A 22,986-nucleotide genomic window follows, 5' to 3' on the forward strand; every position below is an offset into this window, starting at 1 on the left:
GCACAGCACGGGCGTTGGGGAATGGGGCGCGCGACGTGCTGGGGTCGACGGTCAGGTGCACGACGTGGTGGGGCGAACGGATGGAGACAGGTCAAATCGAGGTGGACGGGGCAGATTGCGAGCGAGTTGTACGAACGTGATGACGGCGCAATGCGCATGCGGGCAGGGTGAATTAGCGGATGGGGGCAGGCTGTGCAGGCGCGCATGGGAAATGATCGTCCGACAGAATCTTATCCGTCCGAGCGCCAGCGCATCCCAACGATAAAGTAGTATACACACAACATTTCCTGTTCACCGACACCGAAATCATTTAAATAAAAAGAGTAAACAAAGTAGCGGTGGCGGCCTTCTGAGCAAGTATGTGGATACGTGAGCATGTGCTATTCATCCAAAGAAAACAAGCCTTCTTCTCAGCCCAGGCGTCGGCACGGCCCTCATTTATCATAGCAGTTCCAAGCCCAAGCGTCGTCACTATCTCTCGGTTCTGAGGCGCTCTGGCTTCTCCACAACAGTGCGTAACACGTAGCTAGCAAAAAAAATCTAGCTCCACCCCCACCCACCCACCCACCCCCAACCCCTCCCCCACACCCACACACACAAAACAACGTGAGCAGAAGAGCCACCGGAACCATGGTTTTGTGGTTCCGCCAGCTCCACTACATTGACGGGCTAGAGTCGGTCGGACCCCTATAAAGACGCCCTTAGTACCATAGCTTTTAGAGCAAACTTCAGCACGAGGGTCTCTACTTTTTATTCATGAGTTCCTTGTATATAAAGACTTAGTTTTTTATTTACTCCAGTATAAGCTATAAAATCAGAGCTCTAAAATCTATTCCATAGACATTGTTATATGGGACTCACTCATCATTCGCTATTCTTCCTTTCCTCTTTCTTGCTCTAATCGAAAGAGCTACACATGTCGGTATAGTCGTATAGAGGAGCCGCATCAAGGAAGAGAGGCGGGGGAGGTGGATCCGCTGGGGTGCCTATGGGTAAAGGGGCCTGATAGGGGAGGAGGTCGGGCAGTGAAACAGGAAGGTGGGAGAGGTGGATCCAGCGTGAAGGTGGCTAGCGATGGGAGCCGCATGGACAGGCAGGCAGGCGCGAGGGTCATCAGGTGGCGGCGTGCCAGGCGGGCGAAGCGTTGGGTGGCATCCGAAGCGCTCAGGTGATTACAGTTCCGCACAAGAGCGAGCCTGAGAGTTGTGGTCATCCTAAAATCATTTTTATTTCTAAATACTTACATGCATTACATGCTTATACGTAGACACATGTCATAAATCTTTTCAACGAAAGAAGCCGGGTACATCAACACGTTCCAAGCACTCTGGATTACACAAATATACAAAAAGTTAATTTTATTTAAATTATACCCACGCTATGAATAGCTCCAAATCTCAAAACCAAACCTATACGACGCTTTGCAGTATGGATGACCGCACAGGCAAACACTCAGCAAAAGGCCTGAGAACATATGCCCAACGAACGCCGGCCAACATTCATGTAGGCGGAGTTGATAAACTTCTTTTTGATGTCTTCCTTCTTTTTCTTTCTGCCACCGAAGAATGAGGAAGACCGATCTGAAACTTATTCTCCATAGTCCTTTATCGTTGCCAAATCTAACCACGATAAAACGGAGAAGAGACAGAAAATTATTTCATGGCGGTGACACCATCTCCGACTTGATGTCGCCGTCCGAAAATAAAAGTTTCCATGTCATATCGGTGAGGATGCTGACGCCGTAGTTGTCGCTCTCATCTTCAATAGAGCCACCATGAAGAAAACGATTCCATCATACTCTCTCGCCGTCGCTGGAGAGGAGGAGAAGGAGATAAATCCCCAAAACCAAAAAACTTTGCATGGAGAGACCCTAACCCTAAGGACTCGATCTACTGAAAAAAACTTATTAAAAACGATGGATCCCCACTCCCTCGGGACTATGTGGTGTGAGACCCTTTCGTCGACACGTGTCATAAATATGTGGCAGGGTGTCTTTTATGGTATATCCTTACTTTTTTTGTGTGTGCTCTGCTTTTCATGGAGTGATATTTTTTGTAACAATCTCTAGAGAGATTTGACAAAGAAACTTTTGGAAGTTGGTTCCGAATTTCGTTTGAGGCGGAGTCCTGAGGATTTTACCTCTGCTTATACAAACCACAAGCAGGCGGATGGGGCAGGTGCGAAGATGTGCGTCCGTTGCTCACTCTCGTAACTCTGTTCCACAGACACCTTTCATTACCTGAAGAAATTTGGTTGGGCATTGTTTTATTCCAAAGTTCATGGCTACGCTAAAAGCCAAGCGGGAGTAAGCCAGACTGCGCGGCTGAGTCAGCTGCCACATGTGCCGCCCCAACAATATAGTATCATGGACGGTTATAACGGCCAGGCCAGACAGCTAGCCTCACTCTGTCCTCCAGGGTAAAAAGGAGAGTTCAAGTCGCCAAAACTTGTGAACTGTTATGATCAAAATCATGTTGTGCAAGAAATGGAGAGGAGATCACACAAGCCACGACCACAAAAGTCTCTCCAACTTTGGTTTTCCCTTTTCATGCAATCTCCTACTATTATATTTGCAGCACCTCCTGCAACAACAAGAGCATCATCAGGCGGATCGAGCACCGAAGATGGTGAGCAAGTGCACTCTCCTTGTCATGACGGCGACGGTAGTGATTCTGCATCGGACTCTCTGCGTTGCTGCCTCGCTGGCGACGCCGGTCGCAGCGCCGCCGGCGACGAAGCAGACGACGCGGACCCCCGCGCTGTTCCTGTTCGGGGACTCCATCGTGGACTCGGGCAACAACAACGGCATTATCACGACGATACGCTGCAACTTCGCGCCCTACGGTCAGGACTTCCCCGGGCACAACGCCACCGGCAGGTTCAGCAACGGCAAGGTGCCCGGCGACATCGTCGGTACGTTCATCCTTTTTCTTTTTTAGATTATTGAGATTAGCATTAGAAAAAGAAAGAACTTAAAACAGAAGAACTTTTAAAACTGTTAGTACTGTCGTTATTGAGTTGGTGCAGCCAGCAGGCTGGGCATCAAGGAGTACGTGCCGGCGTACCTCGGCACGGAGCTCAGCGACTTCGACCTCCTCACCGGCGTCAGCTTCGCGTCCGGCGGCTGCGGCTTCGACCCCCTCACCGCCGAGCTCGTGGTAACTAACCAATCGCCCGTTATTCCAACGTCTCCGAACGAACCTGCAGCAGCTCTGCATTCTGCAATGGCATCATTTCTGATTTCCTGGCCGCGCTGCCTGCGTGCCGTGTCATCAGTCGGTGCTCACCATGGACAACCAACTGGACCTGTTCAAGGAGTACAAGGAGAAGCTGAAGCGCGTCGCCGGCGCCCACCGTGCCGCCGACATCGTGTCCACGAGCCTGTACATGGTGATCACCGGCACCGACGACCTCGCCAACACCTACTTCACCACGCTGTTCCGGCGAGACTACGACCTCGAGTCCTACATCGAGTTCGTCGTGCAGTGCGCCTCCGACTTCATCAAGGTGCACTGATGGCGACCGAACACGACGCACTCACCAATCATATCACCACTCACTTCGATCAATCGATCTATCTGGCAGAAGTTGTACGGTCATGGCGCGCGGCGCATCAACATCGCCGGCGCGCCGCCCATCGGTTGCGTGCCGTCGCAGCGGACCAACGCCGGCGGGCTGGAGCGGGAGTGCGTGTCGCTCTACAACCAGGCGTCCGTCGTGTACAATGCGGCGCTGGAGAAGGAGATCAAGCGGCTCAACGGCAGCGAGGCGCTCCCGGGCTCCGTGCTCAAGTACATCGACCTCTACACGCCGCTGCTCGACATGATCCAGCGCCCTGACGCCTACGGTGACCTCCTCACGCGCAAACACATACACACAAAATCCAGCCCCAGATCGCGTGTTTTCGCCCGAAAACCACGCCACTTTTTACCTGTCTGTCTCCATGCTTGTTGTAGGATTCGACGTGACCAACCGGGGGTGCTGCGGCACGGGGGTGTTCGAGGTGACGCTGACGTGCAACCGGTACACGGCGGAACCCTGCGGAGACCCCAGCAAGTTCCTCTTCTGGGACACCTACCACCTCACGGAGAGAGGCTACAACCTCCTCCTGGCGCAGATCATTAACCGATACGGGATGTGATAGAGCCATGACAGCGCTGCGCTGGATTATGGCAGCGCGGTCCATACTGTACTTCAGAGTCTTCTGCTGAATCTCTTGTGTCCTGACAACATTCGAGTGTAGTTTGATCTTGTAGCTGAAGTACAGCTACAGAAATCAGTGGTCCAATATCATATCCATGTTTGTATTATGATAATATATATCAGCGGCAGAATTGCTTTTCTGGTACGAGTACAATTGTTTATAATTTTACTCGTATACGCAAAAGGTTTTCGCATTATTATACTAAGATCGAGAAAGGTGGGTTTTTTACATCGACACACCTCTTGGACGCGCTAGGCGAGGCAAAAGTTTTACCATAAGCACATTCCTGCCTAGCAGACTGCGTACATGGTGACTACTCACCTAAAAAACAACGTTTAGCTGCACCAGCATCGATCCATTGGCCGCCGACGAACTTGATGTGCCTGAGCTGCGATACCGTACTGGAGGCGTTGCGGGAAGCATCTCCCATTTCCGCGCCTTTTGTCGCCAGTCCATGCTACAACTGTTATAATGATACTAACTCTACTCCTAAACGCGACCCAATTCATCAAAAATATATAAATCAGAACAAGAACCAACGATAGTTGACAAACTATTTGGCAAACACACGGAATTCATCCCGGCCTCACAAGTCCTCTGCTCTTAAAGGGATCTGATTTCAACTGACAGAAGGTGGGAACACAGAAAAGCAATGCCTGCAGAATCCTGAACTGATGAAAAGAAGGGAAGTACACCACTTTTGCATGAAAAAAGGATATAGGTATAAATAAATGCATAAAAAAGTCCATTTTATTATGTGCCATGTACAAACTCATGGAATAAAGCAAACTCCATACTCATGACAGGTATAAGACAGTCTAGCACTAGTCTAAAACCTAACCTGGCCATAATAATCTAAGATGCCAGCTTAGGAGCTGGCAGACAAAACTCATACTAAGGGGCTTGACATAGATAAACTATACACTATAGATGAAAGCACTGCACTTTTTGGATCTTCAGAGAAGCTTATTCTGTGCCACCGCTTCACAAAGTTCCTCGTATCGTAAAACTCTGGGCGAGGGTGCAGCTTTACACACAGGTCTTGGCAGCCCTGGTGGCACTGAGCATCGGAGACGCTTTGAAGGAAAAGGAGTAGGAGACTCCTGGAAGAGAACAGCTGTGATTGGCTTTACATCAACCAGCTTGAGGCGTGAAAGGCGAGCAGCATGTTTTGGAGCCCTTGGTGTCCTTGGAGTGGAAACACGCACGTCCTTGCCATCGATTCTAATGAACATGCAATGTTATCGGAAGAGATTAGAGTGTTACTAAATCAGCACTATCTGTTAAGCAAATAAAATGCGGCTAACCTTAAGAAGGGCCAATGCTCTGTTGGAAGAGGCGTTTTGTTTAGGAGCAACTCCTGTCTGCTTCGATCTGGAGTAGTGTAGTTGAAATGGTACTGCCTGGCAAGTTCAACCTAGTTTGCATTACCGTTAAAAGTGAGCTTGGAAATAGAAATAAAAGGGAGTAAAGCACATGTTGACCGCTGAGAATGCAAAATAAACATGTAAAATGTCAAGGATGGAATTAACTGAATACATAGATAGTTGGGCATGCACAAACAGTGGCAGAATTGACAAGAATGTAATGACTTGCTAGTACATAATCCCAAGATGAGAAACTACTAATGGAAGATGCAAGTAGGTCATGTAGCACTATGTCATTTCTTAACGGAAGGGAAAGGAACGTTTTTTGCATGTTGCAATATCAGATAACACAATGTGCAAAAAGTAAGACAACACTATCTGTTTCCACACCTAGTTGACATCAGTTACTGTGCTTCGAAAATATGTCATTATTTCACTGCAGACTGAAATTTGTAGGAGAACAAGGAAATGAGGAAAAATGAGACTTTTATCTACTTTACAAATAAAGAATGCAACAGCTAAGAGATGATACTTACTGCTTTTCGAATCCTTTTTGAAACATGGAAAACAGCCTTCAGTTGGTCATGGTGCAAGCAACACATGATCTTGATCTTTGCAACAAAACAAAGGCAATCAGGTTTACCACAAATATAATCACTAAAGTTAACAAAAAGGTGGTTGTTTCAGTTCCATACCAGCAAATCAAGTGGAAGTGATTCAAGCCTTGAATCACCACCAAACACAGATGCATCAGGAGTCTTTGGAGTCTTTGGCAATATCTGCCCCTTTTTACTATCAAATGGCTCAAAATTGAGTCTTGCGGGGGACAAAATTGGTGTGTTGCTTTCTAGGAGAACCTCAGGCTGTGGAGGCAACTCCAGCTCATCTTTCGCATTCAATAGAATCCTTTTCTTCCCAATGTCCCTGCTTGTACTCCTACTATAACGAATCTGAGCCAGGGCACCAGGTTTCAAGTACTTGTTCTTTGCCTGTTTCACCCGTTTCTTCTGCTTCAGTGTCACTGATCCAGATCCCATGGTGATTGCTATTCACGCTAAAATTAGAAGTGGCAGGTGTTGCAGAACTTTGATTCTTTTCCAGTTTCATCTCAGCTTCAACAAGGGAACAGAAATTAAGAGAATAGGATAACAGTAAAAATCATCAGTGTCACAGAAGCTTTTTAAGAAATCAGTCACTTTAGATAAATTCAAGTTCCACCTGACAGTTAACTAACTGAAAAGCACCCAGACAGAACCAATGCTCTGCATTAACTATAATGAAAAAGAAAAATGACAAGACAGAACAGAACTTGCGTATTCACTTGTGTATCCATCATTTAACTAAACTATAAGATGCCCCTTTTCTGAAAAATAAATAATGCAAAGATATGACATAGTTAAACATAATTTCGAATATCAACTTGACATAGACGAATTAATTGCTTGATTTCGATATATTTGTTGAACTAGGATTACCAATATCAACATGACAGCTAAACAGAACGTGCCAACACAATAAAAAAGGTCATACTGGAAAAGACATGGGCATATCAGACACAACATCACACAGCAAAATCTCTAGAAATGAAGAGTCTTGCAAATTACTTGAAGGAAAGCTTATCAGGACGGGATTTTTTTCCTGGGGAAATCTGGACATCAATAAAGACCGCCTCAAGCACAACATTTGGATATCAAAGATCCAAACCTTCCATTTTACTCTGCGTCAAGCACATGCACACACAAGGCAGATATACACAAGCAAAGAGCCAAAGACAGAATGTGTAAAACGTGGTCTGGCTGACTGAATAGTAGTAAAAGCTTTTAAATTTTTGATTTGCCTTGTAGTGTCGGTTAAATGTTTAATCCTTGACTAGTAGTACGAAGCAGTACTTACTGATTTTTTTCCAATTAGAACGACCATTTAAATGCTTAAACAGTAGTAGTACTGCTAATATTATTCCATTTTTGTCAGTTATTGGTAGGATGTATTGATAATTTAATCCTTGGCTAATAGTACTAGTATTAAGGGCCAGTTTGGATACAAAGGGCTAATTGTTAACTGCTAAAAATGAGCACTAGCTGATCAAAACAGGCGAACTAACAGGTGCGCTAAAAATTATCCAAGCCCCTGGCTAGTTGTTAGACAATTAACTAGGCACAGCCAGCTAAGAGCTAACTAATACTCAACAGACCACTGATAGGGATGTATGCACCTAATACCAGGGATCCAAATACGCTTAGCTGACTATCTTTTTACCTTTTTAGCTGCCATAGCCGATTCAAACATATACACCTAATAGTACAATCTTTTTTTTTGTAGCAGCAATTAAATGTTCGGTCAATGGTTACCAGTTTGATTACAAAGGGCTAATTGTTAACTGCTAAAAATGAGCACTAGCTGATCGAAACAGGCGAACTAACAGGTGCGCTAAAAAATATCCAAGCCCCTGGCTAGTTGTTAGGCCATTAACTAGGCACAGCCAATAGACCATTGATAAGGATGTATGAACCTAATATTCACGGATCCAAGTACGCTTAGCTGGCTATTTTTTACTTTTTTGGCTGCCATAGCCGATCCAAACATATGCACCTAATAGTACAATCTTTTTTGTAGCAGCGATTAAATGTTCGATCTATGGTTACTTGTATCCTAATTTTGAAGTGAGCATCCTAATAAGTAATTGAAAAGGCTCCCAGTTGCTACTTATTACCATGTACAGCAAGTAGAACATTCAGCGGAGACGATTTTGCCGCCCAAAAAAATAGATCCCAAATCTACGAGAGATCTGGAGGGCCCAGCAACTACATGAAATCCGCGCCCCCAGAATCTCCATAGAACCACAGAAGTAGCGATAACGGCACAGCCGCATCACGCAGCAGCAGATCTCGAAGATTAGGACTCAAAGCAACGGACGCGGCCGCATAAGAATCCGGTCACAAACGAATCACGCTTGAAGAGAGCTAGCACGGGACGCGAGGCGGCGCAGCGATAGAGCTAAAGACGCGGCATTTGGAGGAAGCAGGAGGAGTATGAGCGGAAGCATGAACGGAGGAGGGATTGAATGGTTTACCTGAAACAGGCCGCGCAGCTCAGGACCCGGCGGCTCCTCCCATCTTGCGAAGGGAAAGGGAAACCGAGCGCGAGCTAGACTGTTCCCTGACACCGCCTACGAGCGCGAGCTGGTTGTTCCCAGACACCGCCGGCGAGCGCGAGCTAGGGGATGAATCAACGGGCGCGGCAACCGAAGGCAGACCTAGAGCAATAAATTTTCTCCCCTATTCCCCTGTTTTGCATCGAAACAGAGAGAGAAGGGAAGAGGAACGGCGCTTTTGTACCCAGGCGCGGGGCGAGGTGGAGGGAAAACCGAAAATTTTCGGCAGGGGTTGGCGCCAAAACCAGGCCGAGCAGGAGCGGAGAACGCGGAGCGGGACCCGCCGCCAGGGTAGGGGAGCTGGGGAGGTTCGGATCTGAGCTGGAGACCCTGCCGTCGTCATCTAGGGGCGCGGGTAAGCCGTACCCGTACGTGCGCCGTGCACGCGCCGACGCGGGGGAATCCCGATGCCGCCGAGACGGCACCTTCCGAAACCGGAGCTCGGTCGACAGTCGGCGCCCCTCCGACGAGCGGGGCCTGCCTCAACGGCGTTAGTTGCGGCGTGAGCATGGTGGGTTCGGTTCGGGACGTGGGTGGGGACCGACCGACCTGTGGTTTCCTTCAGTTCTCAGGCGTGGCTGCCTGCGCCAGCGCGGGTGCGTGGGTTGCCTGAGAGCAAGTTTAATAAAAACGCCGGCAGCAGGCTGCATACCCATGCCACATCAGTGGTCAGTCTGCTGTGCCTTCAGCAACGAAGACTGATATAGTGGGGCAGAGTGTAGGATTGGCTGTAGTATTTAATGCTCAGATCAATATACGTTCAGATGTTCAGAGCATTGCGGGCTGAGAGTTTTCTTCTCGTGGCTTGTGCTGCAGCCGGCTGCAGCCGACGAGAAGGGAATCACCCGCTCCAGTCTCTCTCCTACCGTGGCATCTTTTTTTTTTCGACGTGGACTGCTCTTCGCCGGCTCAAAAGCGTTATTATACTTGCTGATGCCGGCTGCCGCGCCGGGTTCCGCGCGTGGCGGGGGTGGGGCCGGGGGCGGGGACGGGGGCGCAGCGCAGGTGTCTGCGGTGCGGAAACCATGGACCTCAGCGGGGCCGTTGGCGGGATTCGATTGATCGATCCCCAACTTCTCGGTCGTTTCCGTCGGTGCGCTGTGCGGTGGGAGCTGGGAGGGCATGCGTATCGGCATCGTGCCGACTGCCGAGGGGAACGGGCGTCGGCGGGGCGTGGGCCTCTGCATTGCGAGGTGCGCCGGCTGTGCTGTTGGGTCTGAGCGTTGGGCGTTGCGTGGCATCAGTGTGATGTGTGTACACACATTTCAAGAGCAACGGGCTAGATGCTGAGGTAAAAAAAAAAAGAAAAGAAACAATATGTAAGTTTACAGCGAGAGAGGCAAGTGAGTTATGTATTAATAAAAAGAGCTAATTATTATATTAGTGGGTTAAGAGAAGGCTGTAAGCAGCCACCTAACTTTGCCGATGATATTATTAGCCTCGCTCTTAATCACTTCCATCAAATACGTATTGATGCTAGTACTTTTCCAATTGATGGACACTAGTACTCCTTCCCCACCCTCAATGCACCCAACATACATTTTTAACTTCTATTCACTAGAGTCGTTAGCAGGCACATTTGCAAAGTGCAATGATTGATATGAAGAGTGCATTGATCGGTGCGCTGTTTTGCACAGTGCCATCGGATGATATCAGTTAGCTTGGCGTGTGAGCGTATCTAACCCCGTATCTAACCCCAATTTAGTTATTTGGAGTTTCGGTGATTGATGAATACAAGTGCTTGTGAACTAATGTGTTTCTGCAGCGGATAATTACATTGGTTACTCACAAGAATGGACACCATGTCTTGTCTCTAAAGATTTGTGGATAGTATTGATGCAAAGGATAGCTGTGAGGACCAAGGACTCTAGGGCTAATGTGTAAACTTGGTGCTCCAAGAAATTCGTTGTAGGTATTTTAGAGTTTTGTTTTTTTCGTTGGTCATACTACTAAAGGGGTTCAAGGCATACATCTTGAGGGACTCCGTTCCTCGGACTTCCTTCGCCCATCTGAACCAAAAATCCCCTTGTGTCCCCGTTTCATCACGTACTAAAGTACTATTTTATTTGCTCAGAGGGTTGGACATCGATGCCTGTTCAAGCCTCGGTGCTAGCTTTTTGGAACTGAGCATCGGCAATGAAAAATTCGATGATCATGAAGAGAGGTCAGTTGATCGTAAACGATCGTGGATTATAAGTCAGAACAATATTTTTCTTCCACACCGTACCAGCCAACAGGCTGACAATCATCAAAGCATCGTTTTTCTACCACACTACGGGTGCTCCGAAGGAAGCAAACCTTTATTCTCTTGATTGATGCCAGCTCAGCTTACATGTACAAAAAAAAAAAGTACTACTTTTTGGTGTTAAAATGGACATATATCAAATGTTACTGCTAAAAACTTCTGCATTTTTGTATTTGTAGCTTATATAGCTAGATGTAAATATGTACGTACGTAGCACTTTATAGCGTTCCTACAGGATCTCTACTTCCCTGTGTTGGATGCGCTACTGTCCAGAGTTTGTGACGTATAAAGCTGCATGACTAAAGTTTGAAAGGTATTTACATTCTTATGCTATTATGTTATTAATTCGTGGTTGTTGAATTAAAACAGATCCTTAAGGATATGGGTCTTTGTGCGAAAGATTGTCTATTTCAAGAAAAAAGATCTCGAACCCCAATAGGTAGGAGTCGTAGGTACAAAGTCTATCTCACTTTTGTGCTTGTACTTACTCTCTCCAAGTAGGCGAGTACTGTATGATGCCAAGTAAAACCAATTAATACTAGCATTGTGTTGATGCTCCAATTAGCTTCATGACATTGCAAATTACTACTAGTGGCCTAACCTGTAGGCAACAACTATTGAACTACTACGGTGTACTGCTACAGATTTAATGGTGATGCTCCCTCTAGTAGTAGTATTAGCTGCAACCAGTACACGTGATTAATCGGTCCTGTAGGTGTGTGTTAGTAGTAAAAATTATCATACTGTGAAGTCCAGTAAATCGGCCAGCAAGACACAGCACACGGTCGGGCCCATGACTCCATGAGCACTTTTCGTCACCGGATGGCACCACCACGTACGGGAGTTGCGGTTCTGAAGTGCCCTGGGAAAAAGCTGCTGTGGGCTGTGAGTTGTAGAAAAGCTGAAAGCTGTTTGGTTAAACAAGTATAAAATATACCTTTTATCTTTATCTCTCTTGAAACAACTATGGAAGAGCTTTTTATTCCACCAATTTCGAAAAGCAGAAAGCCAAAAGCCAAAAGCAGGGTCAAACCAGCTTTCAAAAATGAACTATGGAAAAGCAGCTGCTTCTGAAAAAACACCCTCCAAAAACAGCCCCTTTGGTTGGGCTTTTGGCTTTTGGGACCAAAAGCCAAAGCCAAAAGCCCAACCAAACAGGGCCTAAGGGGCGTTCTAATGCCGTGACTAAAGTTCAGAAGGTGTTATACGGAGATATTGTATGGGTGTTCGGATATTAATAAAAAAAACAAATTATAGAATCCGTCAGTGATCTGTGAGATAAATTTATTAAGCCTAATTAATCCATTATTAGCACATGCTTATTGTAGCATCATATTATCAAATCGTGGATTAATTAGGTTTAAAAAATTCGTCTCGCAAAACAATCTCGATCTGTACATTTAGTTTCATAAATATTATATATTTAATACTACATGTATATCTGATGAGACAACGACTAAAGTTTAGAAGGTGGAACCATAAACCACCTTGGCATTATGCTAGGAGTCTTCAGTCTGTTTGTCCGTGCTGTGGTGCACTGTATGAAGGTGCCCTACGATAAATGCATTTCTTTGTCCGAAACTGAGGCTTGAACGCGAGATTTTTCTTCCTGTTCTTACATTTTTTTTCTATAAAAATAAATTGATTTCTGTAAAAAAATCTATTCGATTCTTGTGAAATTCTTGCTTTATAAGGGCCTGTTTGGGACGGCTTCGCTCCACCTTTTGTAGCTCTGCTCCTAAACTTTCCTGACAAATGGGTCCAACTCCACAAACTCTGATCCAAAAAAAGATGGAGTTTTGGTACAACTCCATATTTTTCACGGAGCTCCTCATAGGATACTTCACGAACCAGCGTTTCATATGTCCTCATAGAATTAGAGGTAGTTACCCGTAATTACCACTCGTTACGCAGATACCGTTTCCTTCTATTTCCTCCCGTCGCCCCCACCCCCCCCCCCCCCCCCACACCCCCAAATGCTTCTTTCCCCTTTCGTTCCGGCAGCGCATACGGGCCAACGAATCCGGCGTTGCTGGCGGAACGCAACCGGCAACCGGTGCCCCTCCCGCTGGAGCTCGTCGGAGGTCATCGGGCCCGCGCTCCCCGCTCGTCCGCTCTGGTCCGAGCTCCTCCCGCCTCCGTGGCTGTGCCGCCCACCGCGTGACCCCCGTTCCCCGCCCCTGCGGCCCCGCGGTGGCGGCTGGATGCTGGCCCGGCGCTCGGCCTGACCTGCGCGCATGGCGGCCCCAAGCTGCGGCGGCCTCCACATCGCCATGGTGGCCTGGGTGGTGGCGGTGTCGCGGGTGGATACGGACGGCCCCCCCGGAGGCGGAGGCGGACGGCCATCCGGAGGCGCAACCACCCTGGAACTCGTCAGCGCCACCCCCACCTCGCTCGACTGCCACCCACCCAGGCACTACCCCGCATGGCCGCACCCCAGACGGCGCTAGCCCAACTGCATCTGGCATCTCAGACGGGGCATCCGCCGTGAAGGACCTGGATCTTCTTGTGGATGGGGTTTGAGCAGGGGAGGAGATTTGCAGAGGTCTAGCTCTACTGACTCGCACAGCAGGCCTTTCTCGGCTAGCCTGATGTGGCAACGCTGATTGAACAGGCTCACCCACAAGTCTTGTAGCTGTATTGCTGGATCACATGATTTGTACTGAAGAAGGTGCCGATAAGAGTACCGAATCCAAGTTTTAGAAATTGCTGGCAAAAATAATTACACAGTGGACTTCACATGGTAGAAGTGTACTTCAGAAAAATGATAGTGGCTACACAGAGTCTCATAATTTGCATTTCATTAGTGCTCAATCAGTTTCTGAATGATTTCAGTTTTTAATTTCGGTAGCAAATTTCAGTATGTAATTTTAGTTTTAAATTTCAGTTAGCATTTTCAGTTTTAATTTTATTTTTTAATCTGAATTAGGATTCAGTTTTTAATTACAGTTACTATTTATGTATGGACAATTATTTGTATCCGAAATATGAACTTTGTCAATTATCCATCAAGCGCTTTGAAATTTACGTGACAAAAGTATGAAATTATTTGGCCGAAATATTTGTTTTTTACTTTTCTCCAATAAATTAAATGAGATTATAATATTTACACCATATTTGAATTGGTAAAAAAATATTCAATTACACATGCTCTGCATACAACAGAATATACACCAAACATCGATCAGGGCATAGTAGACCTTTCCTATAGAAACCTCATGTTTCCAGAGCTGGAGCTAAACTGCGTGCCAAACAGGTCCACTTACTTTAGAAACTCTACAGTGAAGCTGCTCTGTGATGGAGTTGGTGGAGCAGAGCTGAAAAAGATGGAGCAGAGTAGTCCCAAACAGGCCCTAAAGAGGCACTGAGGCGGCTCGGCTCCATGCGGCTCCGACTTTGACAAAATATAACTGGAAAAGTAAAGAAACCAGAAGGGCCAATGTTACTGCTACCGTTGCATCGCCGGAGCCGGCCCGAGCCATTTTCTGTGCTTTACTTCGCCAGGAATAAAAATCTGTGAATAGAACTTCATTACTTCAGGGTTAGCAGTTAGGCACAAATCATGGCATCGGTGGCAGGCCTTGCAATGCATGTGAGTTCCACATCCCCTGAAGAAAAGAAGTTGGGATTTTCTCCATGCCATGGCCACCTTCGTCTACCTCAAGCCAAAATGCCGACACGGCATGACCGGAAAGAGACCAAAATCCAAAGCGAAAGCGAAAGCAAAAGACACCGAAAGGGAAAGGCAGATGCAGGCGAGAATAAAGGCGGGGAATTGAATTTGAAGCAGCTGCCTGCGCCGACCAGCTTACATACTCAACCTTCTCGCCTTCGATTCCTTCCCACAATTAGCAAGAGCTCGTATTCTTCAATTCTCTTCCAACAGCTCTCCACTTGTCACCGAGGCCTCGCGGCGGCCGCCGGCTGCTCCATGGCCTCTTCGTCCTCCTCGTCCTCACCCTCCAACCCCGCGTTGCCACAGCCGCCGCCTCTGCTGCTGCCGCCACCGGAGCCGGCGTCTTCACCCGCGCCTGTGCCGCCGCTGCCGGAGGCCAGGCCCGGGCCCAGGCCGAGCCCCACCGTCGCCGATGGCATCCGCGGTCTGCTCAGGTCCGGCGAGGCGCTCATCCGCGCCGTCTTCAAGCGTAACTCCGGCCAGCCGCGCCTTCCCGTGAAGCATCAGCAGCATCACCTTCACCACCACCAGCCGCAACACCGCCCTGTATGCTCTCCACCTCCCCCTTCTTGAGAATTCATTCATGACCTGTGAAATTGAGTCCTACTAGTGATTAGTAGTGACTAGCATTGGCCATCTGATGTTCGTGCCGCCACCTAATTGCTTCAAATGTCTGTCATTTTCACATCCATGGTTTGCTCCTCACCACAAAATTTGTTGATCAGGATTTGAACTTGACATGAGTCATATGTCATGCTCCACATTTTCCATGGTTGCTGTTTTCATGTGGTTTGTGCACATTTAAATAGCAGTTTCTGTAAATCCAGAACAGTTTTGTGTTACGAAATTCCCATAGCAGCAGGCAAATTTTTAAATGGATTTTACTAAGCTATTACTTAAGATATTATAACTGACAAACTGCAAGCTGCAAGTTTGCTCTACAGAGTTATCTTGGCTATGCAAATTGGTTTGTTCGAACCATGGACTACAAGCTGCATTTATTAGGTCAGATGAACAATATACTAACGTTTGAAGACATGCACAAGTAATTGCTTCTTACATAACCTGCACTTAACAAATAGTCAAACATCATTAGTTAGTCCAAGTGGGCATTCTTTCCTCCTTGATCTATGTTCTTACTTCAGAAGTGGCTCACTGCTCTTTTTTTTTTACCGCAGGGTGATATCATGAAGCGCATACAAAGAGAAACATTTTCCGATGTCATGAAGTTCAAGGAGAAACATGATCAGATCGAACACATCCTTTCGTTATATAAAACTGGCAAGGGGTTTGAGTTCCTAGATCTCCCTATCCAGGTGAAAATAGCACTTGATGCGGTTGGGGCACTGTTTCTTGTCGACGGTACTGAATTCGAACAAGCAAAAGCAACCCTTGACAAGGTGGGGAGAAGAACGGGCCTCAGTTCAAGGTTCGTCTTTGAGTCAAAGACCAGGGGCAAAGACACCATTGCTGCAGAGCTCTCAACTCAGCTCGGAGCAGGTGACCATTTGGGGAGACCTGTAGAGCTGACTAGGCTGCAGTACAGTGCTCGGATCAACAAATGGCTGTGGATGACCTTAGTCCCGTTTGGAGCCCGGTGCAACAACTTCTTGCATAGTCCAAGCATGATTCAGGTATGTGTCCCTTCTGCTGCAAGCATTGGCACAGCTGTTGCTTTCCTTGGACAAAACTGAACCATGTAGTAACTCGACTGATGAAATTGTGAAAATTGTTGTCAGAATCTACGGAGTCAAGCCTCTTTCGACGGTCCACCTTCATTTTTCGACCATCACAACTGCGGTGCTGGTTTGAGAATCGAAGGGTCCAAATTCACCGCCTCCTTTTCTGAGCTAATCTTCGGTTCAGGAGGACTAGACAGTGGAGGCGGAGGAACTAACCGCATGACAACATTCGGGCAAGTGTCCTGCAAACCAGCCAATGATGTCAAGCTTAGTTTGTCGGGAATTTGGCAGGTCCACTCATTGTCGCCCCGGTTCAACAATCTCGGAATCCTTGCTATTCCACTAGGCAGCCTAAAACCAGGAAACCCCACAGTAAGCGGTACAGGAGAACATACCGAATTGAGTGTGAAATTCAACAATCAGACTGGTGCCAGTGCCACTTCACACACCGTAGTGGCAGTGCGCGGTGCCTCTCCCGCTGTGCAGCTACCGCAGTCGATGGCGCTGATGGTGGACTGCGAGCTGTACCAAACTCTCAAGACAGAAGGTTGGTTTCAGATGGAGAGGTCCATCCATGGACCAGTGCGCTGGGGCTTCTCGTTGTCCGACATCCCGGATAATGAACTCGGGTGGGGCGTGAAGGTGAGCGGCGGCACGGCTGAAGAGATGAGGAGGAGGAATCAGCTGCAGCACCTGGAACTGGAAGGTTTCCTCAACTTCAACCTTGGTAAGGGCGCAAGGTTGCAACCAGGACTTGTGTATGCCAAAATGGAGAGTAAGATGACGCCGGCGCTGTTTCTGCGCTCGTCGTGGGCCATGTGATTTCATCCTTACAGCATGTGGTTTCTGGTTGTGAGACTTATCTTCTATTTTGCCTTGTTTGGTCACCTGTTAACCGCTGATATTGTTGCAGCTAATAACCATTTTGACTGACATCCTTGGAGTCTACTTTGAAACCCCACAGCTGCATTGTTTCGTGTGATTTTCAGTCCAAGGATTACTACATGGCAAATGGATCATAATTTGTCATAATATTTTTTACAGCTTTAACTACTTTTGTAATTGGCCAACCCCCCCCCCCCCCCCCCCCCCCCCCCCCCAAAAAAAAAAACCAGCAGTATATGTAATAGATTCTAAAGAGTAGATTGGCAAACAAATCGAGTAAGGCCAAGACAGTTGCATCAAACAAGTAACCCACAATCACAACCGTTGTGGACAATTGCCCACATAGAGGCAGAGGCAGGAAAATGCAAGGGCGAGCCAGCATGGTAAACAACTAACAAGTTTAATAACTGAGCGAGATTTGCAACTAAGATGATATAAGTTCTCCCAGGCTAGGAGTAGAGACCATGGTTTCCAATATCGGCCGAAATCTCCTGATATTTCCGATATATCCTCTTTATCCGTAGATGCCGATAAGGAAATATCTATCTTTTTCATACAAATTTTATTTAAATTTACTTAAATTCAAATTAAATTTTATTTGAATTTGATTCGATATTTCCGATATATCATGTTTATCCTCTTTATCTGTGACCCCCGATAAATTTTAATCTCCGAAAATGAAAACCTTGGTAGAGACTAGTGATGCCTTAAACTGAACAAAGTGTGCAAGAAGCATACCACTTTCCACTGATGAAAACCAGTTGAACAGACATCCATCCATCCACAATTCACACCAAAACTTTCAGAGTTAGAAGCTCAACCCACCCAGTTTGTTTTGCATTGACTTCTCACAAACTGATCTATCTATGACCTGCCTACTTGACATCAAACTGAATGTGCCTATTTCTTCGGGTAACCACCCAGAACCGCAGCAGGACGAACGTATGCAATGTAAGCAAGGAGGAGGCGCGGTTCAATCCTCGAATGCCCAGGCGTTCTCCCTCCTGACCTCGGCCTCCTGCTCGGGCGTGTAGTCGTTCTCGATGTCCAAGGCAACGCGGATCTCGTCAGGCGTCTTGCCCCTCATCTTGTCTGCTACGGCCGTGCAGCCCAGGTCGACCAGGTCCTCGATGGCCATTAAGTTGGCAACCTGCAGCGCAGAACCACTCAATCAAGGCACATATATCAATTTCGTTTCATCCAACCACACAGTACCACTCCGACGTTTGATCAACGAACGCTTCGCTCTGACGAAGGAAACAGGAAAGAAAAGCATCGATCGGTGCGGTGGGTTACTTACGATGATGAGGTTGAAGAGGGCGGAGTTATCTGGGAGGTCGCTGATGAACTTGCGGTCCCAAGCCTCGAGGCCGTGCGGGTCGGGGTCGAGCTGGGTGACGGGCTTGACGGCGTACGAGGCCGGCGTGAACTCGATGGGGAAGGGCGGGAACGGGTCGCGGAGCCTCGCCGCGGAGGCCACGGGGTCGTAGTGCGGCGCGTGCTTCTCGCAGTAGGCCGCCACCAGGCGGAGCGTGCCAACGTCGGCGCCCTTGATGGGGATGCCGCCCTCCGCGCAGCCGGCCTCAATCATGTCGAAGAGCGTCGTCGACATCCGCGCCGCGGAGCGTGACAGCCGGACCACCGTGCCGCACTCCGCCACCAGCCGTAAGTCGCCGCCGACCTCGACGCCTTCCCCTCCCGCTGCGTGCTGCTGCTCCTGCTTCGTCGTCGCCGCGTCGGTGGCCGGGGGAGCCATGGATTTGGGGAATTGGGGTTTCACGGCGAACGCGTAGGAGGAAGAAGAACGGGACCGAGCGGGTTTATGGGCAGCCCCGCGTTTTCTCTCTCTGCGGCGTGGTTGGAGCGCGTTCTGATCGGTCCCGACTCCCCGACCCGGTCGGATTTCCTCACGCACGGGGACGGGGGTCGAGACGGTTTCAGTTTGGGTGGGACCGGAGACGTGACTTTGTGTACGTAATAACGTAACTGTGTCGTGTGTACAAACCTATGTTGTTCCGTTAGTTTGTAGGAGTAGAAGCTTGTGCACGGATCTCCTGTCTGGGCCCTCCACATCATTTGCTTGCAGTAGAACGAAAACGGTCAGAAACATCGAAAAAAAACCTTAGTTGTTTCTGTTTTCCATAATTTTCATCGTGGAAATAAAATCAGAAACGATCGCCGGAAACAAATACAAAGTCAGTATTACGGGAACCTAGAATATGGCTGGTATTATTGTTAGATTTCTTAGGACTCAATCGAGTCAAGTTCACTAAATCGGGTACATAGAATAGGAATACATGTTCAAGATTTACACTATATACATAAAACCTAATGCATGAACTACAGAGATATAAAAGAAAGAAAAGGAGTGGGTGAAATAGAAAGTCGCAGACCATCGAAGGCCGTAGTGGTCGAAGCTGTCGGAGTGGTGGAAGCGCCGGCCGCGGCCTCGTTCGCGGACGCCATCTACGCGTCGGCAACGATGTTCGGTGGAGAGAGAGGAGTCGGTGCAGTGGCATCCTTCGCGGCGGCGTGTGCGTCGTGGTGGCGTTGCCGGCGTTGGTGGTGCTTTCCGTCACTGGCAGCGCCCCTTCTCAAGATCGGGTTAGGGTTAGGATGTCGGTGGGGTGACTGGCGGCGCGGTGAACCTCATACCACGAGTCCCGGCCCCCACCTTTCCTTTATAGCGTTGTGCGACGGGGGCCCACCAATCATATAGGGTTGGGCGCCCCCCAATCAGGGCGTGAGAACAAGGCCCAAAGGCCGTTGGGCCTAATGGCGTGGGAGATCAATCCAACATTCTCCCCCTTGATCTCTCATCACTTTCTTCGTTCTTTAATTCTTACTTAAACTTTCGATTCATATTTTTCTTGCTTCCATCCTATTTCATCACAGATTAGTGCTTAGAACTGTCCCATCGTCACAGCAATTAGTGCCATTAGACTAACAGACACAATACACTTCTCCGTTTTGAAATGTAAACTTTCTTTGGGCCCTTCGTATGTTCGGGAATCATAGGCTTTCTCTTAAACCCATGCCGGCTACGTGTTCTCTGAACACGTTGGGTGGTAAGCCCTTTGTAAGCGGATCCGCGAGCATTTTCTCTGTACTTATATGCTCAAGATTTATTATATGATTCCGAACTTTATCTTTCATAACATAGTACTTTATGTCAATATGTTTGGCAGCATCACTTGACCTATTGTTGTGAGCATACTGTACTGCTAGGTTGTTATCACAATACAACCTTAGTGGTTCATTTATATTATCAATCACTTTCAATCCAGGTATGAATTTCTTCAGCCAATTCACCTGCCCCGTTGCCTCATAGCATGCTACAAACTCGGCATACATTGTCGATGATGTAGTTACGATTTGTTTGGAGCTTTTCCATGATATAGCCCCTTTTGCGAGAGTAAATACATATCCTAACGTGGATTTTCTTTCTTCTCCCGCATAATCAGAATCTGAATACCCCTCTATCTGTAGGGAATTAGATTTTCTATACGTAAGCATGAGGCCTTTCGTACCCTACAAATAACGTAGGACTTTCTTCACTAATTTTCAATATTCAATTCCCGGATTCTTTTGATATCTGCCAAGTAACCCGGTAACAAAAGCTAAGTCAGGGCGTGTACACACTTGAGCATATTGTAAACTTCCAATAGCTGAAGCATACGGTACTGCTTTCATTCGGTCAATTTTATATTGGTTCTTGGGACACTTATGTTCCCCAAATCTATCGCCCTTGACTATAGGAGCAGGTGAAGGACTGCACTCATGCATACTAAATTTCTTCAGGACCTTTTCTATGTATGCCTTTTGCGATAATCCTAGAACCCCCTTTCTTCTGTCTCGGTGAATCTCTATTCCCAAAACGAACAAGGCCTCACCGAGATCTTTCATATCAAAGTTTGAGGACAAGAATTTCTTCGTTTCCATTAGTAGATTGATATCACTACTAGCAAGCAAGATATCATCCACATACAAAATTAGGAATATGTACTTTCCATTCTTGAACTTTGCATAAACGCAATTGTCCTCAACATTTTCTTTAAACCCAAAACCTTTTATCGTTCTGTCAAACTTCAAATACCACTGTCTTGAAGCTTGCTTCAATCCATAGATTGATTTCTTCAGGCGGCATCCCATATTTTCCTTTCCTTTTACGACAAAACCTTTCGGTTGTGAGATATAAATATTTTCTTCCAAATCCCCGTTTAGGAAAGCCGTCTTTACATCCATTTGATGTAACTCCAAATCATAGTGGGCTACAAGTGCTATTATAATTCTGAAGGAATCTTTATATGAGACTAGAGAAAACGTCTCATTGTAATCAATCCTTTCTCTTTACGTGAAACCTTTCGCCACAAGTCGCGCTTTAAATCTTTCTATATTCCCTTGGGAGTCATATTTCGTTTTGTAGACCCATTTACAGCCTACTGTTTTGGCTTTTTTAGGAATATTTTCTAAGTCCCAAACTTTATTGGTACTCATTGATTTCAATTCATCTTCCATGACCTTAAGCCACTTTGATGAGTGGTCGCTTCCCATGGCTTCTTCAAATGAGGTGGGATCATCCCCCATCTGAAATTCTTCTGTTTCATAAACTTCATAGTCATCAGTTATAGCTGATCTTCTTATTCTTTGAGACCTTCTAGGTGCCTCTGGCACTTGTTTCACATTGGGCTGTTGTTGTTCTTCCTCATGTGTAACATTTGGTTCTATAGGTTCCTCAAGGATAGGTTCCTCAAGGACTGGTTCCTCATGTTCATTCATTGTCGCCACGGGAGAACTTGCAACAGGTGTTGGCACTACAGTGTCCTGCACTGTTGGTGCAACAGCAGCAGGTAGCGTGAAGAATGGTTCTTCAACCATCGGAGTGGGTACATGTACCCACTTTTCCTGTAGGCTGATTTCTTGTGCTACCATGCTCCCCTTGATCATATTATCCTCCAAGAACACAGCGTGTCTTGTTTCTACAATCTTCGTATGTCTATCAGGACAATAGAAGCGATATCCTTTTGATCTTTCTGGATAGCCAATAAAATGGCAGCTGACTGTCTTGGAGTCTAACTTTCCTATGTTTGGGTTAAACACTTTTGCCTCAGCTGGACAGCCCCACACACGCAAATGGTTAAGTGAGGGTTCTCTTCCTGTCCATAATTCATACGGTGTTTTAGGCACCGATTTACTTGGTACTCGATTAAGTATGTGAATGGCGGTTTTCAGTGCCTCCATCCATAAACTAATCGGTAATGCGGAGTAACTCATCATGCTTCTTACCATATCCATTAAGGTACGGTTACATCTTTCAGCCACTCCATTCTGCTGAGGCTCCCCCGATGTGGAGTACTGAGCAACTATGCTATTTTCCTATAGGAACCTTGCAAATGGTCCAGGAATTTGGCCATATGGGGTATGTCGCCCATAGTACTCTCCACCTTGGTCTGATCGTACTATCTTGATTTTCTTATTGTGCTGATTTTCAACTTCAGCTTTAAATATTTTGAATTTATCCAATGCTTCCGATCTTTCTTTAATTGGATAAATATTGCCATAACGAGAGTAGTCATCTGTGAATGTTATAAACGAGTCATAACCATCCACACTTTTCACAGGAAAAGGACCACATATGTCTGTGTGGATTATTTCTAAAATTCCTGTGCTTCGTTTGGCATCTTTCTTAATTTTCTTGACATACTTTCCTTTGATACAATCAACACATTGTTCTAAATCTAAAAATTCTAAGTGCGGGAGAATTGATTCCTTAACC

At 47.0% G+C, this 22,986-nt stretch overlaps 4 protein-coding genes across 5 annotated transcripts; 2 read left to right on the top strand and 2 right to left on the bottom strand.

Annotated features, from left to right (window-relative positions):
• The first annotated feature begins 2,459 nt into the window (after window positions 1-2,459).
• LOC136539048 (GDSL esterase/lipase EXL3-like) lies at window positions 2,460-4,322 on the top strand. Its single transcript, XM_066530974.1, has 5 exons — window positions 2,460-2,913; window positions 3,028-3,158; window positions 3,277-3,507; window positions 3,586-3,847; window positions 3,957-4,322. Exons 1-5 carry the CDS (start codon window positions 2,460-2,462, stop codon window positions 4,139-4,141), a joined length of 1,263 nt encoding a protein of 420 aa, XP_066387071.1. The 3' UTR covers window positions 4,142-4,322.
• A 590-nt stretch (window positions 4,323-4,912) lies between these two features.
• LOC136539049 (F-box protein At4g35930-like) lies at window positions 4,913-9,329 on the bottom strand. Of its 2 annotated transcripts, none has more exons than XM_066530976.1 (5): window positions 8,642-9,329; window positions 6,267-6,683; window positions 6,108-6,182; window positions 5,512-5,621; window positions 4,913-5,428 (listed from the first exon to the last, which is right to left on the bottom strand). In XM_066530976.1, exons 2-5 carry the CDS (start codon window positions 6,606-6,608, stop codon window positions 5,161-5,163), a joined length of 795 nt encoding a protein of 264 aa, XP_066387073.1. In that variant the 5' UTR covers window positions 6,609-6,683; window positions 8,642-9,329; the 3' UTR covers window positions 4,913-5,160. The 2 variants fall into 2 exon arrangements, with proteins under 2 accessions (XP_066387073.1, XP_066387074.1); XM_066530977.1 differs by having other exon boundaries at window positions 7,176-9,329.
• A 5,383-nt stretch (window positions 9,330-14,712) lies between these two features.
• Window positions 14,713-17,275, top strand: LOC136539050 (uncharacterized). Its single transcript, XM_066530978.1, has 3 exons — window positions 14,713-15,189; window positions 15,822-16,277; window positions 16,383-17,275. Exons 1-3 carry the CDS (start codon window positions 14,899-14,901, stop codon window positions 17,145-17,147), a joined length of 1,512 nt encoding a protein of 503 aa, XP_066387075.1. The 5' UTR covers window positions 14,713-14,898; the 3' UTR covers window positions 17,148-17,275.
• A 683-nt stretch (window positions 17,276-17,958) lies between these two features.
• Window positions 17,959-19,068, bottom strand: LOC136539051 (SKP1-like protein 13). The gene is made up of 2 exons (XM_066530979.1): window positions 18,511-19,068; window positions 17,959-18,360 (listed from the first exon to the last, which is right to left on the bottom strand). The coding sequence occupies exons 1-2, from the start codon at window positions 18,964-18,966 to the stop codon at window positions 18,184-18,186; spliced, it is 633 nt and encodes a 210-aa protein (XP_066387076.1). The 5' UTR covers window positions 18,967-19,068; the 3' UTR covers window positions 17,959-18,183.
• Window positions 19,069-22,986: the final 3,918 nt, after the last annotated feature.

The sequence above is a fragment of the Miscanthus floridulus genome, chromosome 2 (assembly GCF_019320115.1).
Source record: "Miscanthus floridulus cultivar M001 chromosome 2, ASM1932011v1, whole genome shotgun sequence".
Classification (NCBI taxonomy): Eukaryota; Viridiplantae; Streptophyta; class Magnoliopsida; order Poales; family Poaceae; genus Miscanthus; species Miscanthus floridulus.